Source organism: Stegastes partitus, unplaced genomic scaffold (assembly GCF_000690725.1).
Source record: "Stegastes partitus isolate 25-593 unplaced genomic scaffold, Stegastes_partitus-1.0.2 Scaffold1796, whole genome shotgun sequence".
Classification (NCBI taxonomy): Eukaryota; Metazoa; Chordata; class Actinopteri; family Pomacentridae; genus Stegastes; species Stegastes partitus.
Window position 1 is genome coordinate 68,105 of NW_007579527.1, and position 19,371 is coordinate 87,475.

General features: G+C 44.7%; 1 protein-coding gene across 2 annotated transcripts; it reads left to right on the top strand.

The window, feature by feature from the left end:
• Positions 1-1,653: 1,653 nt before the first annotated feature.
• mideasa (mitotic deacetylase associated SANT domain protein a) lies at positions 1,654-15,291 on the top strand. Of its 2 annotated transcripts, none has more exons than XM_008302340.1 (13): positions 1,654-2,116; positions 2,547-4,288; positions 5,986-6,204; positions 8,721-9,063; positions 9,159-9,225; positions 9,300-9,442; positions 9,532-9,635; positions 9,873-9,948; positions 10,087-10,175; positions 10,600-10,743; positions 12,002-12,130; positions 12,337-12,503; positions 14,255-15,291. In XM_008302340.1, exons 2-13 carry the CDS (start codon positions 2,774-2,776, stop codon positions 14,523-14,525), a joined length of 3,267 nt encoding a protein of 1,088 aa, XP_008300562.1. In that variant the 5' UTR covers positions 1,654-2,116; positions 2,547-2,773; the 3' UTR covers positions 14,526-15,291. The 2 variants fall into 2 exon arrangements, with proteins under 2 accessions (XP_008300562.1, XP_008300563.1); XM_008302341.1 differs by having other exon boundaries at positions 5,989-6,204.
• The last annotated feature ends 4,080 nt before the right edge of the window (positions 15,292-19,371 follow it).

Here is a 19,371-nt window from a genome sequence, read left to right on the forward strand (position 1 = left end):
GATGGCATCCATGTTCACGCAGACAACAGCAGTGCAGAAGAAAACAGAGTCTCGTGTGCATTTTTCTTGAACTAACGTGTTGATGCCAACAACGATTTTGACACAGCAGCCAAACCGGCTCACTGCAGTTTCTGTGTTCATCATGTGACACACACCAGCCCAGTAAACAAATGTAGAGGGTTAAAATGATCACAGAGGGGTATGTATTTTCCCTCATGTGATCATTTTAAAAACTGTGGATTCATTTTCTTGTACAAAACAAATCGCCCAAAACTACTCCCTTTATTATCCATTTGCTCAGTAACATCTGTAAAGTCTTGAAGACCCTGACAATTGGTTTTCATTTTATTTTATTCATTTGTGTAGGGATCCAACAAGAAGTCATGCAGCCCGGCCTGTAAAAAGTCTTGGACATGAACAAACAAAATACTTCAGCTTTTGTTGAAACGTTGTCAGCTCTGCCTTGAATTTAACCAGAAAGCTGAATCCTGACAGATCTAAAAGCTCCATGGCGAGATCGTGGGTGCAGCTCTGACGTAAACAAAGAAAATCATCTTATGTTAACTGCTTTAATAGATGTTTTGCTTCATGTATAATAGATGTTTGACACAGCAGCAGGACAGAGAGAGGTGAAATGCTGAATTCCAATCAAATGATGCTTTTGCAAAAAAACAAGGGTCCTAGAAGTGTGGTCCTGAAACTGCGGCCTCCTCTGCTGCAGACACACGGGATGCACTTCAGTATCTACCATTCTATACAGTACCCAGTCAAAAGATATAGTACATCCCAATACATTGCATGTCAAACATAGTATGACAACATATGGAAAGAAAAGTCCTGCTACTTCCAGTTGGATTTGGAGGCCAGCATGCAACCCTCTGTGCACAGGTCACATACGTACAATAATATGATGAAGTAATATGTCCCAGTTGTTTGCATTCTGCACAAAACTGTATGCACTTTGAAGGGGAGCTGTAGTAGGTCTTTAAAAGACATGAAAAAAGCACAAACTCTGGTATGTAGCCATAATACAGAGATTTCTGACTCAGAACTTAAAGAGTGCACTGAAGAATTTTATGCTTAAAAAATAAAGTAATTAAAAATTAAACCAGTATTTACGTGAACACTTTAGCTCATAGCTATTGCCCTTAAACTTCCCACATGAACATATTTATTTATTTATAAATATGCAAATGGTGTTTTGTTGTTACTAAGGCCTATGCACGAATGTGCACAAGAGTCCAGTTGGACAGCTGCTGCAACACAAACCCCTGAATGTGTGTGTTGGTTGTTTTCTTTCCTCTGATCTAAACGCAGACACGCAGCGCTCCAAACACACTGTTTTCTCCTGTCGTGTCTCACCTTAATGGAATTTTAAGGTCTCTTGTAAACGATGTGTTTGCAGGGGCTGCTTGGATTCCACCTCAGCATTTCTAAACTCCTGGCTGCGGCCCTGATTTTTAACCACCGACAAAACGGCGTCCGTGCGCAGAGCCGCAGCTCCGCACTCCGGCACGGCCCGGCCAGCAGAACGAACGCACACGGACACGGCTCTGGGAGTGGCCAGACAATCGGATTGGATAACAGGATGTGAGTTGAGCTGTTTTGGGGTGAGGCGGTGCGTTCGGGTGACGCGCAACTTTCTGCGTGTTTGCGCAGTTTCGCAGCGCTCCACACGCTCCGGACGAGCCTAAGCTGCGGCTGTGAACGCGCTGCAGCGACGTTGAAATCTGCGGAAATACCCGAGCGGGCCGCTGCACGGCGGAGTTTTCACACAGCCACCGTCTCGTGTGTGGTTTACTCGTTGATGCGGGGGGAGAAAGTTGTGGACATGTTTTCCTGGAAGTGCACAGTTTTACGGATACACTGTGCAACATCGTAACTACGGCGTTAATGAGCCGCTCCGCCGCGCCCGGACTTTGGAGCGTCTTTTTCGTGGGATTGTGAAGTCGCCCGTGCGCCATATTGTGCGCCGTGAAACTCGAGGGAAAGTTGTCAGAGTTATGACATTTGCTGCGCACGATCCCCTTCATGGAGCTGCATGCAGTCGACTTTGATCGAGACCAAAGTGGCTCCATGGAGCTGGCCATGGAGAGCTGCGCGCACCATTGATAAGGTTAATACACTGTGTTTAACTAATGCTCACTAATCTGCCGTGTTGCCTAACAGCACTCAGCTCCTCGGGCGCTTCCTTATTGCTGATTGTTAACATAACATCACTGGCTATCGCTCGGGTGATTGCATGAGCCCCTTCGTTTCCTGTATTTCTTGTTGTACCAAATGGCAGCTGCACTGTTTGCGCCTCCGTGTTGCCTGCCGCCTCCAAACTTCAGCTCGTAATGTCCTCTCTGCACGCACCTGGACGTGAATATCGAAACATAGGTTTTGCTGTGCCTGTGCTCACGTCTACAGGCCTATATGTTTCCACTTAACTGTCAGGGCTATTTGCTGGTGTAGGCCTCAGTTTCCTCTTTGCTGCAGACGACACTGAAAACTTTGGTGCTTGCCTTTCTGGAAAGTGTCTAACATGTTGTTTCTCTCACAAGGTCTCCAAAGAGGATGAGAAGAATGGACTGCAAACTTCAGATTTGATTCTTGAAGGAGGGCTGCATGTTCCCCACCCTGCACTTTCCTCTGGGATTTATATTTCCTCCCAGATACCTCTGAATACACAATTAAAGAATTTCTCGACCACAGGCAGTGAAGTCACACTACGGAGATCAAGACTCAGAGCTCTGACTCTCGACGTTTTCATACTTTTTCCAATATTACTATGAGTCTCCCGCCTCAAGTTAATACTGACAAGAGCGGCAAGCTTCGGGCTGCAGCCATGAAAGAGACCGTGCAGCATTCAGGGGAGGTTTATTATGGTATGGGACCTCCGGCTTTAGAGTCAAGCCACAGTGACTCTGCCAGCAGCTCTGGTGTTTATAACCCAGAAAAAGGGCCCCAAAGTCTACCACACTATCAACAGGCTGCTCCAGTAAAGTGGATGCACCAGGACTCCATACAGGCCCCCGGCTGGTCCCAGGAAGCCCCGGTGCCGGCCTGGGGGCAGAACTTTGGCCCCTACATGAGCGGAGTGAATGTCAGGGGTCAGATGGCGTTCCACAAAGGGGTCCACGAGGGCGTAGCTCTGCCGATGGGAGGGGAGAATCAGCTGCCTGCACCCGTGGAGGTTTACAGAGATGCCACCCAGGCCCAAGCTCAGGGGAGGGGGCTGGAATGGGAGCAGCACGCCGCCGCCGCGATGCATCAGGCTCAGCTGCAGGCCTACCAGCACGGCCACAAAGGCGTGGAGCTGCAGGGCCAGCCGCACGTGCCGCCGCACACTCTGCAGGGCTCCATGCTGCAGCCCTTCCAGGCGACGTTCAGACCCAGCAAGCAACAGTTCTCATCCGGGGGGTATTACTCGGTTTTTCCCGGTAACAAGGCGATGCCGAACCTGGCCTACAGCGAACAGCCCAAAACTCAGCAGCAACTTCTCCACCAGATGCAGCAGCAGCAGCAGCAACAAATGCACCATCATCACCAGCAGCAGCAGCAGCAGCAGCAGCAGCAACAACAGTTGCATCAGCAGCATCAACTTCAACTGCAGCAACAGCAGCAGCAGCAGCAGCAGCAACAACAACAGCAGCAACATCTGCAGCAACAGCAAATCCAACAGCAGCAAATGCAACAGCTGCAGCAAATGCAGCAACAGTATCACCATCAGCAGCTACAGGAGCGACAGCAACAAATGCAGCAAATGCAGCAGCAGCAGCAGTTGCAGCAACAAAACGTGCCACAGCAAGAAACCACACAACCACAGGTGCAGCCAAAACAGCAGCAGGCCCAAAACTTTGTAGCTTATCAGCCTCGCGAGCCTCGTCCGCCTGACGCCGGGTCGAAAAAAGAAGAGGTCCAGTCGGTGGAGCCGCAGCAGGAACCAGAGGATCAAACCTGCGATGCATCAGATGCAACCGATTCATGCCCTGAAAAGGCCGCTGCTGAGGGTGGAGACGCCGCACCCGCCGCCCCACGGCGCTCACGTCGCCTTTCCAGAGACGGACAGTCCCCACTGGGTCCCCCTTCAACAAACATCTGGTCTCAAGCCTCTAAAGAGCCTCCACCGTCCCAGAACGGAGTGGCGGGTGTGCAGGCTGTGAGAGGCGCTGAAAGCCAAGTGTCGACAGGAGGGGTCATCCAGATCACCCGCAGGAGAAGGAGGGCGTCCAAGGAGATCAACTTGGAGACACTTGCCCAGAAGGCGTCAGAAATGGAGTCACTTCCTGCTAAAATAGTCAAGGTTAAAAAAAAAATCACTCTTTAATCTGCTGCTGTAGCTGATCTATTATTCACATATGACAGAGATACAGTTAAACTGAATTAACCTGAAGCTTAGTTTACTTAAGAAGGAATTGCAAAGGTAGCTCATTTGTGCAATTGAAAGCAAATTTGATCAAAGTTGGCAAGCAGTTTGCACAAAGAGGAAGAACTCTGTTTCTATGCAGAACTTCCCTACAGTTTACAAAATCCTTTTCTTGGGTCTGTTTACTCGACTCCTACAGCTGTCGAGTCTCAGCGATTGCGGCCATTTTTACGAGTTTGCACAGTCACATTATACAGAGCATTATCCGGCAACGGCATTCTGGTGCAACCTGAATATCGGCTGTTATTGGAAGAATCCTCCTTTTGAATTTGAAAGATTGCTCTTATTTTAGGAGAAAGCTGAAACCCTTCGCCTTGTTATTCGGGATTTGTAATGTTTGCATTCTGAAGTGGCACACCCACTGGACCCAGCCTTCTTTATTTCCTCCGTAGCGGCGTTGTTACACAGACCATAAAAACAAAAACTAGTAAAATGCACTTTATGTCCTTTTTCTTTTTCTGTCGGCGCGGGGACACGTAGCGCTCCTCCCTGAGGGGGTCACGGGGCGCTCGGTCGTGGGTTTTTTTGTGCCGACTGCGCACGCTGGATGTACAGTTGGTGCAGCTGCATGTCTGCACACCTCCACATTCCTCAGGCCTTTTCCCAGTCATTCAGCGGCGCTAGGGAGGGGCAGAGCTGTCAACCTGCACAGCTTTGCTCCTCGACACAAGCCAAACAGGTTTAATATGGCTATTCACAACCCCAGAGCTGTTGTGTTTGTGGTTAGCGAGCAGCACTCTCCTGGGTCAGAGGAGGAGATTTTCACGTCTCAAGTCTTGTTCTCAACTTTACCACAAATATAAATCATACAACTGATTTGTAGTTGGTAGAGTTCAGGTGAAATTTGTATCAGCGTCACTAGAAATACCAGGGAGGTGTTGTCACGTTCTAGAAACATCATGGAAACGTGGTTATAAAACAACATTTACTTAGAAAAAAAACTCCCCAAAAACCAGACATTTGTACCTTTCTGCACAGTCTTTAGAATAAAATAGCAAACAACTAGCTTCTATTTCTCAATTATGTCAATTCAACTGATGTAATTAGTCCAATAATTGAATGTTTTAGCTCTAGAAAAAATAATTATTTACTCAACCAAACATTTATTGGTTCAAGCATCTTATGTGTAATAATATGATGCTGTCTGTGTTTTATAACATTGTAAATGCAGCATCTTTAAATAATACGACATCTGAATGTGTGTTATTACCCGTGTGATGAGCACGTTTCACTATTTTTTGGGACGGCAGAGACAAAAAAAACCCCAATAATTAAAATGTACTGAAATAATCTTACCATGCAGCTATAATGTCGTTGTTAAATCAAACACCATGTTTACTTTTGCACAGTAATTACAGTTTTTAATGCTGTAATTTATTTTGAAAGTGAATCAGATTTTAAAATGCCGTTACGTGTAGAAGACCATGTGCACTCTCACCATCTTCCTCTTTTTGTATCTCAACTCCATTTCCATTTTCCTGCTACTTCCCCCAACCTCCCTGCTGCATTCTCTCTCTCTCTTTTTTTTTTTCCACCTCTCCTCCTCATCTTCTTTTTTTGCTCTCGTGCCTCAGCAGGAAGAAGGTCCCTCGGGCAGACAGTCCTCCATGTTGCCTCTGGTCATCCCGGTGTCCGTGCCGGTGCACCGGAGCCAAGCGGAGCCTCCGAGCGGCTGGGCTCCGGGACGCCTCGGGCAGGGCGAGCGGCCTGCGGGACAGTCTGATCGCAAACCCTCCGTCATCGTGGCTCGTCGGCGATCGCTCAGAAACTCCATCACTGAGAGTTTTGGCCAGGTTAGCGCTCTTGCTTTCATTTCAGCTCCTTTGAAATCGGTGGCAGCAGCAGCATCGTGAGTGACTCGTGGTCGTGTTATTTACTTATCAACTCCTCAAGAAACCCTGAGATTTTCAGATTGCACATTCCATCCTGAAACATTTACAGAAGTCATGTTTGTAGGTGTTTATACAGCCTCTGACCACATTATGTAATTACCTCAAGACCCCTTTAAAATGCAGAAACTGTCAGCAGCAACAATGCAATCCCACCCAGTTATACAAGCAGCCTCAAAGTTCGCATTCTGATGTGTACAAGAAGCTTCGCAGAGGTCAAACTTTTTGAGGCTGTTCGTCTGGAAAACATCTGCTGAGAAGCAACAGAGATGTGCTGCTGAACACTGGACCAATCTGCAGCGAATTAGACGATAACATGACTCACAAGTTCCAAAATCCACACGACCAGCTGTTACAAACCCGGTTTTGTAGTGTTCACAGTGAATCCAGATTCAACCAGCGCATCGACCGCTTTGTAAATTTCACAATTAAATGTGAAATGCGATTACGTTTTTGAGAACAGTTGATCGATGTTTGGTTTCTTATGGATTACAGACAGAAAACAAAATCCCAGGGCTGACATGTGAACGTGAAGACACTTATTACTACTATATAGAGAGCTCATTCCTGAATGCAGCGGCTGAAAACCATAGATGATGTTCTTGTAGTTTAGTCGTAGCAGCTGCTTGAGTTCCTTGAAGACGTTTCATCCAAGAGGCTTCATCAGGTCTGACTGACTAGTGGGGAGTTCCAGATACCGATATCCTGAAGGAGCCATTAGCACTCAGCAGTCCACCTGCATCTTAAGGACAAAGGACACTCATTTGAAGATGTACAGATTTTGGCCTGCAGGGAGGACAGATGGTCTGAGAGAGGGGTGAAAGAAGCCATCTAACTGGAAAGACCATCCCTGAACAGAGGTGGTGGAGGTCTGAGGCATCACCTCTCACTGGTTTAGAATTCAGTCCTAAAAAATTTCCCCAGGAAGATGAAACCACATCCACACCTAGCCACAACTAACGAACCCCGTTGGGGGCAGGGGGAGTACTAATGACTCACATAACGAGGGGGAGAAGCAACAAACCCCCAACTGAAACCTAAACTCAGGTGTTAACGGCTCCTTAAGGATAGAAGCATCTGGAACTCCCAACTAGTCAGTCAGACCTGATGAAGCCTCTTGGATGAGAGGTGGAACGTCTTCAAGGAACTCGATTAATCTGCCAGAACAACCCTGATGTGGAGGAATGAGAATCTTCACAGACATACGTGTTGTTATCAAAATCCGGATCTGAACTAACCACAACCAGTTTCAGGGTGTTTTTTCACTCTTGCCCCATTTTTATTCACTGTGGGCTCGTTTGTCACTTTAGCATGAAGTCCTGCACATCTGTGGAAACAGCTGCAGCCGTGAATAGAGGTAGAGGGAACTCTAAAATGTAGCCTGGGTGTTATGACATAGTTATGATGCGATAAAATCATAAAAAAAGAAAACATGAAAGTAGAATTTTCAAATACTTCTGGTAAAAAATAAATGAATGGTGGCGTATACGAGAGATATTTCATTACTCACGTTTTGAATTTGCATTTTCACACTTACCTCCCGTGTACTCTGTGAAAACACCGCCTGCAGTTCAGCTGAAAAGCCCCTGAATGTTTATCGTATGACTGTTGGTTGCACAGTTTCACAGTTATGTGGTCTGCAGTCTTTTATAGTTTTTTGCACTTTCTGGTAATTTCAAAGGGTTTGTTTTTGGTGATATTTTCAATGACACACGTAGCATTGAGTGATTTTTAAATGAAATATCACGATAATTAGTTTAGATTTGGTTAACTGTCCTGACAGAATGGCAGGTCACAGGTGAGTAGTTCAAGGACTGTTGGAAAGTTGAAAACCCGGCATTTCTCCTAATTAAAAAATAAGTAATTGTGGTGTTTTTATTTTATTTTATTTTTACGATAGCATCAAACTGGAAATTTTTTGGAAGGCTTTGAAGTAAATCCCTTCTCCTAAGTGCCCCCAGAAAGAGTTGACTTTAATTGTCTTTCGATGCCATTTTGTGCGATCATCTCAGGGCTACTTTAAATCTCCCATGACGTCCTAAAAACCCCTGCAACAGCCTCACTGGCTTCACTAAAGCTCTGACTGTTTCTGTCTCTCTTATTGTATCCCAACACGACAAATATAAGACAGATTACTTTTTTAAAACAACAAATTCCTTGTTTTAAATTATGTTTTGAAGTAAAATATTTGTGTAGCCATTCACGACGTAATTATGCCCCTTGCCCTCCAATGAGATCTGCCAGACCACTGTGAGTGAGGAGAAGTCCATTTACGTGTTCGTGTTTGAGGCAGTTGGACAAGCAGACATGTGACCGATGTGCACATTACACTCAGCTACAGGCTCACTTAGAAGAAGCAACTTTTCCATCACACTGATATCAACAGAAACAAATTCTAACTCCACCTTTCTTCTACCCAGGATGGGGAAAGCGATCCAGGCCTGGACGAGGATGGAAAAGCTAAATTCAAGCGGCGCCCTCGCCCCGAGCCGCTCATCATCCCTCCTCCCAAACCCTCCACCTTCATCCCTCCGTCCCTCTACTCCAGCATCACCTCCTACCAGAGCAACCTGCGCTCTCCGGTCCGGCTGCCCGACAACCCCCTCACCCTGCCCCCGTACACGCCTCCACCCATCCTGTCTCCGGTGCGGGAAGGTACGGGACTCTACTTCTCCACCTTCCTGACCAACATAGCGAGCAACCAAATCCTGCCGCCGCCGCCGGCTACGCCCAAATCGGCAACACGCAGCCTGTTGCGTTCCGGTAAGTCGCGCCTGTCGCTTCGGGGTTTGCTCATGAATTATTCATTTAATGAGGCTTTGTCAGACAATGAGCAATTGCTTCTTTTCATCTTTCAGCGAGTTCAGAAATCACGCCTCCTGTCCTGCCTCTGATCACCGACGCCACACCGGTTAGCCTCGAACCGTAAGTGTCGCCCAAACAGCCGTCTGAGCTTTCTTCTCCATCACAGTGCCTCTTACAACTCAACACTCTTCCAGGCGCATCAACATCGGGCTGCAGTACCAGGCGGAGATTCCCGATCTGCAGGATCAGCCTTCCTCCCAGTTTGACCAGCACAAAGCCGACTTGGTTTGGCTTCCTGTGGACGACTCCAACCTCAAGCATGGCGACCGAGAGAGCAGTTAGTATCTCACGTTACCCGCGATCCACCCACGGCTGTTTCAGTTGAGTTTGTTTCGTCACCGCCGCCTCCTCGCTTTCTCTTTCTAGTGGAGGATTTGATGAGCATGGCTTGTTCCAGTGTTCTGAGAGGAGGAGGAACCAATCAGGAGCTGACTTTGCACTGTTTACATGAATGCGGAGGCGATTTCCTCGTGAGTAAACCGACTGATAATAACTCAGATGAGCAGCAGAGTTTGCCAGATATTTGCAGAACATCCATCTAAGTTCAATTAAATTCCTAAAATAGCAGCAAAATCTTAAAAAGCCTTTTTGTTAACCTTCATTTTTAAGATTGTTTTGACTGTAATTTTATACTTGTTGCTGTGTTGCGTAGTTAAGCCACACAAACGAGAAGCTCCGGTTTTGCTCACTGTGATGTTGATTTTAAGGAAACACTGGAACGTTTGATGCTTCAGGAACCCATCTTCCCCAAAGGTCACCACCTGACAGGTTATCACTACTCAGGTGAACAAGCTTTTCCACGTTAATCATGTCATAATTCCCGTCATTTCATCCTCTTTCTGAGCGATTTTCTGTTTCCCCTAAAATATTTCTTCATTCATACGTGTTTATTTAACTTCGCTGCATCTGTTTTCCTCGCAGGCTCCGACAGCTGGACTCCAGAGGAGAAGCGCTACTTCAATAAGGGAATCTCAGCCTACAGGAAGGACTTCTTCCTGGTGCAGAAACTGGTATGCTCATTAGTTTTACCCTGCAGCAGGAACAATTACAGGTCAATGTAAATAAATCCCAAAATACACTGGAGGAGGGTTGAACGTGCCCCTTTGTAGCATCAATAAACATTTTAAACAACACTGTCAGCCGTTACTATTGTGAGGTCAGAAGTTGTGGAAGAAGGAAACAAAACTAGACTCAGTATTTCACATAACGATTGATACAAGAAAGGAAACAAATGTAGGAAATGTGTTTTCCAGACATATTAACCACAGAAGCTCATTCGTCTATCCACATATTTTAATTCTAACTTCCTCACTGGTTGTAGAACATTGTTAGAACATGTGCTCCATCTCAGCGTTTCAGTGGAGTTTACATGGAACTGTTCAGTTAATCCTGATGCAGCCCTGCCTGTGTGCCCGTTTCCTGTTCTGTTTAAAGGTGCGGACTAAGACCGTGGCTCAGTGTGTGGAGTTCTACTACACCTTCAAGAAGCAGGTGAAGATCGGACGCAGCGGCATCTTAACCTTCGGCCCTCCGGACTCACCTGTGGAGAAGCACACGGAGGCTGTGGTGGACGTTAAGGTAGAGCGGCGCTCACTCGGCTCAGCTGTTATGGTTAAATGTTAGAATTAGTCTGTGATGGTGAGGACACCCGGGATCTTTCTGCCTCCATGTTTCTCCCCGTGCAGCGTGGGTTCCCTCCGTAGGTGTGAATGTGAGTGTGCTTGGTTGTCTGTCTCTAAGTGTAGCCCTGTGATAGACTGGTTACCTGTCCAGGTGAACCTGCCTTCACCCTGAGTCAGCTGGGATAGACTCCAGCCCCCCATGACCCTGGTGAGGATTAAGGTGTAGAGATGACAGATGGGTTTCTTTGACTTAATCAGGCTGTGAGAAAGTTTATTTTTATTTTTATTTTTTGCTTCAGTCATGAGTAGTGAGACCAAAACTTACAGAATGTTTTCCCAAACGAAGGCAGCAGATCAGATCCCCAGAGTCTCGCTGCTGTTACTAAACAGTTAGCAGACGGCTGATTGAAACTTTGGTCGAGACTTCCTTGAATTCTGAAGGAAAGGATGCGGCAGGACAGAGGAGAGCTGCTCATTAGTAGGTCTGAAACAGTATTTCACCTCCTGAATCCCGTTTCTACTCACTGCAAGCTCATTTTATACAGCAGCTTTAGGAAAATGACAGAATCAAGGCTCGAGGTTGTGCAGATTTACAAAGTTAAAACGCCAGAAATCATAACAAAGTTGAACTTCTTTGGCTATTTATTTTATATTTATTTTTCTGGACTGTGCTTGGGTTGTTCCTAGTGTGAAAAACAAGGTGTGTCTCTGCATACTGTAGATGTTTCACTACTTTTATTTTTAATTTGTTTTCATACCTGTTTCTTATCTATCTATCGATGAGTGTTTGTCACGTGACTGTTGGTTGCAGCTGAGCGGCTTCACAGGTGTGCAGAGGAGCGCTGGATGCTTAGTTTGTGCAATTGATGTATTTGGGCCAAGTTTTTGAATAAAACGCAGAATAAAGTGACTAAAATCTCAGGATTTGTCTGAGGAAACGTCACAGATCAGCAGCTCAGAGATCACCGCAACGTTGAAAATCCATCTTGTTTTTACAGTTTCTTTCTGGGATAACTTCTTTTTTTTATTTTATAAAGCTGGTGGGATCACTGGCCATGACAGAAATTTCAATGACAATAGAGAAATGACACGTATTTGTCGGTAGAGGAACAAAGGCAGAACATGAGGGAACAGATCCTCCTTATCAAACTTTGGCCTATATGACATTTTATTATTATGACCAACGTTCTGTCTCATTTCTGCTCATCACACAGGGTTCACAGCAGTCAAAGCTGACTCAAGGAGAGGCGGATGGAGACGACAGGAAGGAGGCTTCTTATGACCCGAGCCTCGATAGCAGCCACCAGGCGAGGGTTGCTCAGTCACTACAGGCTCATGACTATGTCAGTATCTGCACCACACCGTCCAGCTCATGCACTGGCTTTACTCAACCGTTAAATGCACTTCTGACCCTTTTTCATACAGTCAAATACTTTGTGTTATTTGAACTTGTATAATCTGATGTAAACGTGTATGAGGAAGGCTAGCTGAGCCTTACTGTGGCTGATGGACTGAAACAATCAATACCCACGTCTTTTTGCTGGTCCAGGCAGGAACGGTGCTGGTGATCAAAGAGCCCGACGCCGTGAACAAGGAGACTCATCACCCGTCGGCGCCGCACAGGCCCCGAGCCGAGGCTGCGGCGAAGAAGAGCAGAGCGCCAACGAAGCCGCCACAGGATCCCGATGCGATATTTCCCTGCAAGAAATGTGGCAGGTAAAAGAGATTTACATTCTCTGTGCTGTGTTTCGGGTGTTGCTTGCGAGTGATGTTTGTGCTGGTTGCAGCTGCAGTGACTCATCAGTATGTTTGCTGCAGTTAGAAATGTTGACACGGTTTCTCCTGTCTGCGGTCGACCCGATGTGGGTCAAAAGTGTATTTGTACAAGTCTTCGATAAGATGAAATAAGACTTCATGACACAGCTAATCGTGCTGCATAATACAGATAAAATGTGTAATAAAGCCACAAAATGGTCATATTTATCTACCACACTTGCTTTTGAATGATAAAGAAAAAGAAACTTTGGTTTAAGAGCTGCTGGAAGAAAGCAAAAGAATAAGGATAACAAAGAAACTTAGGACTACAGTCTCCAAAAGAAAACTATCAACAACGATGACATATGCAAAAAATGCTCATGCATTTACTCTCACTGCCAGAAGGGGGCGACAGGTTTCACGCTGCAGGTTGTAGTTCTGCCAGCGCTCTTAGCAGAACACATCATCACATGCATCTGATGAAGCTGCCCAGCAAAAGAGGCAACGTTGGCTCTTCTTATGCGCCGCTAAAGGCCCGATGAGGACCACATGAAGACCCCCAAAGATGGCAGCTGCTTATGAAAACCTTCAGACTCGATGTGTCCCCAGCAACACAGCCGCCAACTTTAAAGTAGACTGGATGAAGGGTTGTCGAGAGAATCAACACGTAGACGCTTTATTCATAGTCAGATGAGATGTAATAATTTAGAGTAAGTGCCTTTTTCACATCCTCCGGAGAACACAGACTCATGACAGGTTGAATTTTTGTCTTCGTTCATATACATCTGTGGCCACAATTCAGTTTTGACTCTGATTATTGATAATCTGATCAAATAATCAGTGATGCTGTCAGAGCAAGGATTAAGATTCAAGATTCAAGGCCTTTATTTTTGTAGATTTTCAGAAAACATATTTATTGTTGTTTGCTTGAGATCATATCGATCAAACTGACGCTGAGTGGACGCTCAGTAGAAATGACAGAAATAGAGATAACTTCAGTTTGATTGATGGTGTCTCAGGTAGACGATGGAACGGTGGTTTTTCTGAAGGTTTGTCTGTTTTTGCAAATGAGCTCTCCATATATTAGATGCCCCACCTGCTCAAAAACACTTTATACTGAGCAGGTAATGTGAAAAACACGAGCAACCCCCTATCTTTGACAGCATTACTGATTATCTGAGGAGGATACAGACACACAGTAGAGCCTGTGTTGGCCTGTCACACATAAACCAGAAGCAGCAGCTCTGTTGTCCAATATGTGCAGGTATAAAATGCTTTTAATAATACAGAAAAAGATGTTTGTTGTAATGCAGACACACAGATTGTCTAGAAGTGTGGCCTCATTGCTTACGAAACTCTGTGGTGGTGTCTGCTCGCTAATTTGCTAACCAGTTTGTGAAATGCGTCGCTAGAAAGTGAATAAACAACGACTTTTTTTGATGCATCCTTTATGTGTTTGTCTCTGAAAATCTGACGATCTGCTAATATCACAATTTTTTACTCCCTCAGAAATCTGCATCAGCGTTGGCTCCACAAGCTCACTATCAATCAGACGTTAAAACCTAAACTACAGCATCATTCCTACTTTATACAGATTCTTGTGTACCTGCAGCAGTGTGCTGGACTTTAACGTCTTCTTCTACCGTCTACGTGCTTCACTCCAAACAGCCACTATTGAGCTTAACGCTGCATAATTTTCTTGCCTTTTGCAGAGTGTTTTATAAAGTGAAGAGCCGAAGTGCCCACATGAAGAGTCACGCCGAGCAGGAGAAGAAGGCTGCAGCGCTGCGTCAGAAAGAGGAGGAAGAGCAGGCAGCAGCTCAGGCTCGAGCCAGGAAGGCAGCGGCGGCGGCAGCAGCAGCAGCAGCGGCGGCGGCAGCTCATCAGGGCGGAAATGGAAACGGAGTGATGGAGCAGGCGGAGGTCAGCGGCCAGGAAGACTCGTCCGAAGGGGAGGATGACGACGACGAAGACTGGCACTGAGAGACGGCGGAACGAGGCGGGAAGCTAACGAGGAGACGGTAGATAGAGCTCAGAGGTGGCGAACAAATCAGGGAGAGAGGGAGTATTAAGAATAAAAACAACCCAACGTGCTGCACCACGAGGAGCAGAACGAGCACAAGACAAACGCTTTTCACATCCTCCTGTCGATCCTCACACTCCTTTTCACGATCGAAGCCGTCTCCGTTACTCAGCTTCACGCCGGCAGTCACACTCCACGTTTTGTATCTTTTAAATATTCAGAGTAAGTTTATTTTTTTGTAAAAGCACTTATACTGTACCGCTTCTGCTTTTGCCAATAATGCCTTTTTATACCCTTTTATTTAATTGAATATACGTCAAAAAAAATATCACACATTTCTATCACGTGGACTTTATGGTTGTTTGATGTTTCACAAGATAATCAGAACGTCTCTCCAGCAATAAAACAAGATCAAAGCAATCTTCACTTTATAGTAGTTTTAACAAAAGATAGAAGTATTTAAAGTATTTCTCCTTAGAAAAACCCTGAACTGTGCAGGTTTTCCATCAGATTTTTAGGTTGGTTGTACACTTATTTTTTACAACGAAGGGACCTTTGAAATGAATGTGTACAAAAAAAAAAGTATATATGAGATTGCTATATATTTATGATACTGCATTTTGCAATGATTTTGGTAATATAAAAAAAAAAAAAAAGATTCTTCATGTTGGCTGCAATGTGACTGGTGAGTTGAAAAATCTATTAAAAACTTTCCTGTTCTGAGGAGTTCTGTGTCTGTTTGCACTGTTGGACCAGCAGATGGGAGCAGAGGTCCAGGATGTTTCCCGCAGAGAAAACTCGTCTGGAAGGATTAAGATAAACGTGGCTGGAAATCCTTGTGAACTATGTCAGAATCTGTCAAATTTTATCAGCTTAAATCATAAAATCTCAACATTTTTGCATAATACAATCGATATCTAATAATCACGAGAGATTTAGCTCAGAGGTCTCCTGCCAGACGGGACCCATTGTTTTCTGATTAAGGGCTGGAAAACCAGCTCGTGTTCAGACGCCAGGGTGTGGTGAAGTTTCGCATTGATCAGCGGTGACATAATTCAGCCATTTAAGAGCGTGCTTAGCAAAAGGGAAATGCTGCCAGTTGCCCTCAGGGGATGAGATGCAGGCATATTCCCCCGAGATTATGGAGGATAAAGTGGTCCTGTTTCACTCTCACACTCCTTCACTCACTGATTTACTCGCCTGCCGCCGCAGAAATCTAGTTAAAGAAGCTTTGTTGTACAAATAATGCAGCTTTCTTGGGTCGTGGTAACAGTAGTCTCTCAGGCCGTTCTCGAGGACATAATGTGAAAGGAGTGGGAAAAAATAATCCACAAACTTTTCTGCTTCATGTGATCCCTGGATTTAGAGATAATGAAACATGTTGAAGGAAAAGCTTAACTTGAATTACAATCTAAATATACAACAGGAGGGTTATTAATCATACTGTGCACTGTAAAAAATAAAGGTGGTGGTCTGTCAGAAATAACTATCTCATAAAAGTACAGTAATTTTCCATAAATAAACCACAACCATAACTTCTTTTGAGGCTTTTAAATGTTTTATTTTTATTAATTTTTTAAAAAGATGTTTACTTTTTTATACCAGTAACAAAATACAGATTGATTGATTGATTGATATATTAAATATAAAAATATTTTTGACGGATTATAGATTAAAAACTCATATTTTTGTTGTGAAAACGTCTGTAGTTTTTTTTTTTTTTTTTTTAATCTCTCATATAACAAACATTGAAGATGCAGAACCAATACTACTTCTTTTTTTTTGTTACCTGTCAAATTTGTCTAGTTTATATTTAAATATATTTACTGTTATAAACTTTAATTTAACAGTTTCATCCATTAAATTAAAAATTAACTCACATCAGACATGCAGTATATTTTTTCAGTATATGTTTGTAATTTTTGACTCATATTTTTGTAATTTTTACTCATATTTTTGTGTATTTTATCTTTTAATAATCTCAAATCAGGGACAACATGTGGTTCAAACTGAACTCCTGCTTCACTATATTAGCTTTCATTATTGATGGCGCTCTCAGCATCACCCCGTCACTAAATGAGGCCAAATTTAGAGGCAGTGCAGAAATGATCAGGAAAAAATGATGAAGCTGGAATTATTCAATCACTGCACTGATGTTCTCCGTCTCATTTTGACTGATTGTTAACGTACACACCTGTTCCCACCTACTTCTAGAGAACATCCAGTCTGTCCTACGGTGGAGTGAACATGTGATCCTCTGTTGGTGATGCCCACTGGCAGGTGGAGGCCACACTGACTGAAGCTGCCATAAAGGCTCCAGTAACTCTGATAACCACTTCTTTTTTTTTCAGACTGATTAACTCGTCCAACGCTGAGCCAGAAGATCTGTTGCGCTCCACCAGAACTGGCCAGCTGTGGACTGGAAAAACATAGACCGGTCTAATAAATATTTTATTCTGCTGAGGCTGCAGATGGTGGGCTCAGATTTTGGAGTCGTGACTTCACTGAGTTGACCAATCCAGGCTGCTGCTGCGGCTGCCGGCTCAGTTATGTGAGGGAAAGTTTTCTTGGCACACTTTGAAATCCCTGAATAGCAACAGCGATGATTTGAATGTATTGTTGCTCAGCGTGATCGTCCCTTTACAGCCGCAGGTTACAAATGATCTTCTGTGGCTCCGTCTAATGTGACACAGCAAAAAGCCATCTAAAAACGGATTTAATGGACATCACGATGACCTCCATAGAATCTGAATCCAGTAGAGCACCTGAGGGATGTGATAAAACTGAATGTGGAGCTGACAAATCTGCAGAAATTATGTGATGAAGTCAAGTCAACATGGAGCAGGATGCCGAGGCTTCATTTGGTTGTTTAAATCACCCTTTTCTGTGTTGGTTTGCAGATAAATGTATGTGCATCTTTAGAGAAGCACAATTCCAGCTTTATATTTTACTTTAGAAAGTTGCTCCAGGAGTTTTAATATGTTCTCCCCTTGGCTCCAAACAGTACAGGTAGTCAAATCATAAAGGATTTAAGATGACTGACCTTCTTGTCACACTATGCAGTTGTAGTGGGAGCATCTGTCTGGAAATTTTGGTATTTCCAGATGGTCCTTGAACACACCATCAGATGTAGGTCAGCTCCTCCCATTGCCCAGCCCCTGATTGCGGGTATTTAAAGCACCTGTGGCATCATGGCTGCCCTTTTGTGTCTGTTTGAGTGCCACATGGGCTGCTGGTGACTCTAAGGTAGGTGCGTTGTGTGGATTGTGAACAGGGTTTTGACTGTTTTCAAGCCGTAATTCATTTTCATGATGGTGTCATTCATTTGACAGTCTTCCCTGCATACTGGTGTCTGTTGGGTGAGGTTTATGCCAAGCTTGCCTGCCTTGGCTTAATGTGGACATTGCCGATTCCCCTAGTATCCATATAACAAAGACAGTTACATCAAGGTATGAATAGTTTACTTGGCAGTAAGATGGGTAACTGTTAAAAAGTAGTTGTTATAACCATGTTATAAACCTGTTATTAACATGTAATGTTTGTTGTGTTGTAGGGTGTTATCAGCTGCTGTTTTGCCTTGGGTTGCTCTTGTTTGCCTCTGTTTTATCCATGCCTGTTTTAGTTTGGCTATGTTAGCCCAGTGATCGCCTTTTAGATTGAGCCAACTGGTTTTATGACAACTCCCATAAGCTGGTGGATAGGGTTGCCGGCTGGTGGTGGAGGTTGGAGATTGTGTGGTTTTCTCCCACAGTTTGTAGTGGTAAGAGCACTGGGGCACCTGATCTTACACTGGTGTGGTAGTCCTGACGATTGCTGTGCGCTCACGAGTGGTTGGTGGTTTGTTTCACCTCTGGATAGTTAAGTAGTTGACCACCTCTCTCCCCCCGCTGGCTTCCATCCACTTTGCTCCCTCTCCAGGTTCATTTTATTCTGGCAGTGTCCTTTTTTTTTAAATAGTTTTATTGTGAAACCGAATTACATTAATTAAATAAATATATTTGTACATTCAATGGTTTTGCTTTGTTTTTGTACTGGCTTTTAGGTTGCTTCTCCCGCAGGCACTCCAGAAATCTAGTTACTAATCAACCATTCCACCAATTATTCAATAAACTGCAATTTCTTTAGATTTGAACCACGTCTCTGTCTTCTCTTAAGCAAATGAACTTGTGTGACCTTTGTGACCTGTGTGACTTTTGTGGTAGTTTACACTTAACTTGTAGTTCCTGGGGTGAGAGTCCCCAGGTGGCGTTGTCGGGTTCTCTAGATACTTGTACAGCTCACGTATTACTCTCTCCTACGCCCCACTTCCCCCCTTGGTCTAAACCCCGCCACACAGTATAAAGTGAAAGTAAGGAATAGTGAGCTATGATTTCTAACTATTTGGTCTTGTTTTAAATCAGGTAATTAAATGAAAATATAAATCTGGGATGAAGAACCCCCTCTGTTGTCTGTCACACTGCTGCATCAGCAAATGCCGCCTGTATTTACCTGCAATTAAACACGGTGGATCCTGGGAGAAACCTGCTGGCAGAAATCAGATAACATGTTCAACCTCCTCCTGTGTACATGCAAAATGAAGATAAATGGTGGACAACCCTTCCTGGGGGAGGCAGGCTTCTCAAATCCTTTACTCTAATTATGGTAACCGGCTCTTCTGTTAGCGTGACAATTAACCAATTAACCTCAGCATGTTTCTGGACTGTGGGAGGAAGCGAGAACCCGGAGAGAACCCACGCTGCACGGGGAGAACATGGAGACTCCACGCAGAAAGATCCCGGGTGTCCTCACCGGGAAGCGAACCAGCGA

What these genes read in the sequence shown, in the direction of transcription:
- mideasa (XM_008302340.1), top strand. Translation starts at nt 2,774, where the DNA reads ATGAGTCTCCCGCCTCAAGTTAATACTGACAAGAGCGGCAAGCTTCGG. An exon ending in ACACCGGTTAGCCTCGAACC is followed by an intron (nt 9,226 to 9,299) that starts GTAAGTGTCGCC and finishes ACACTCTTCCAG; the next exon opens with GCGCATCAACATCGGGCTGC. An exon ending in GACAGGTTATCACTACTCAG is followed by an intron (nt 9,949 to 10,086) that starts GTGAACAAGCTT and finishes TTTTCCTCGCAG; the next exon opens with GCTCCGACAGCTGGACTCCA.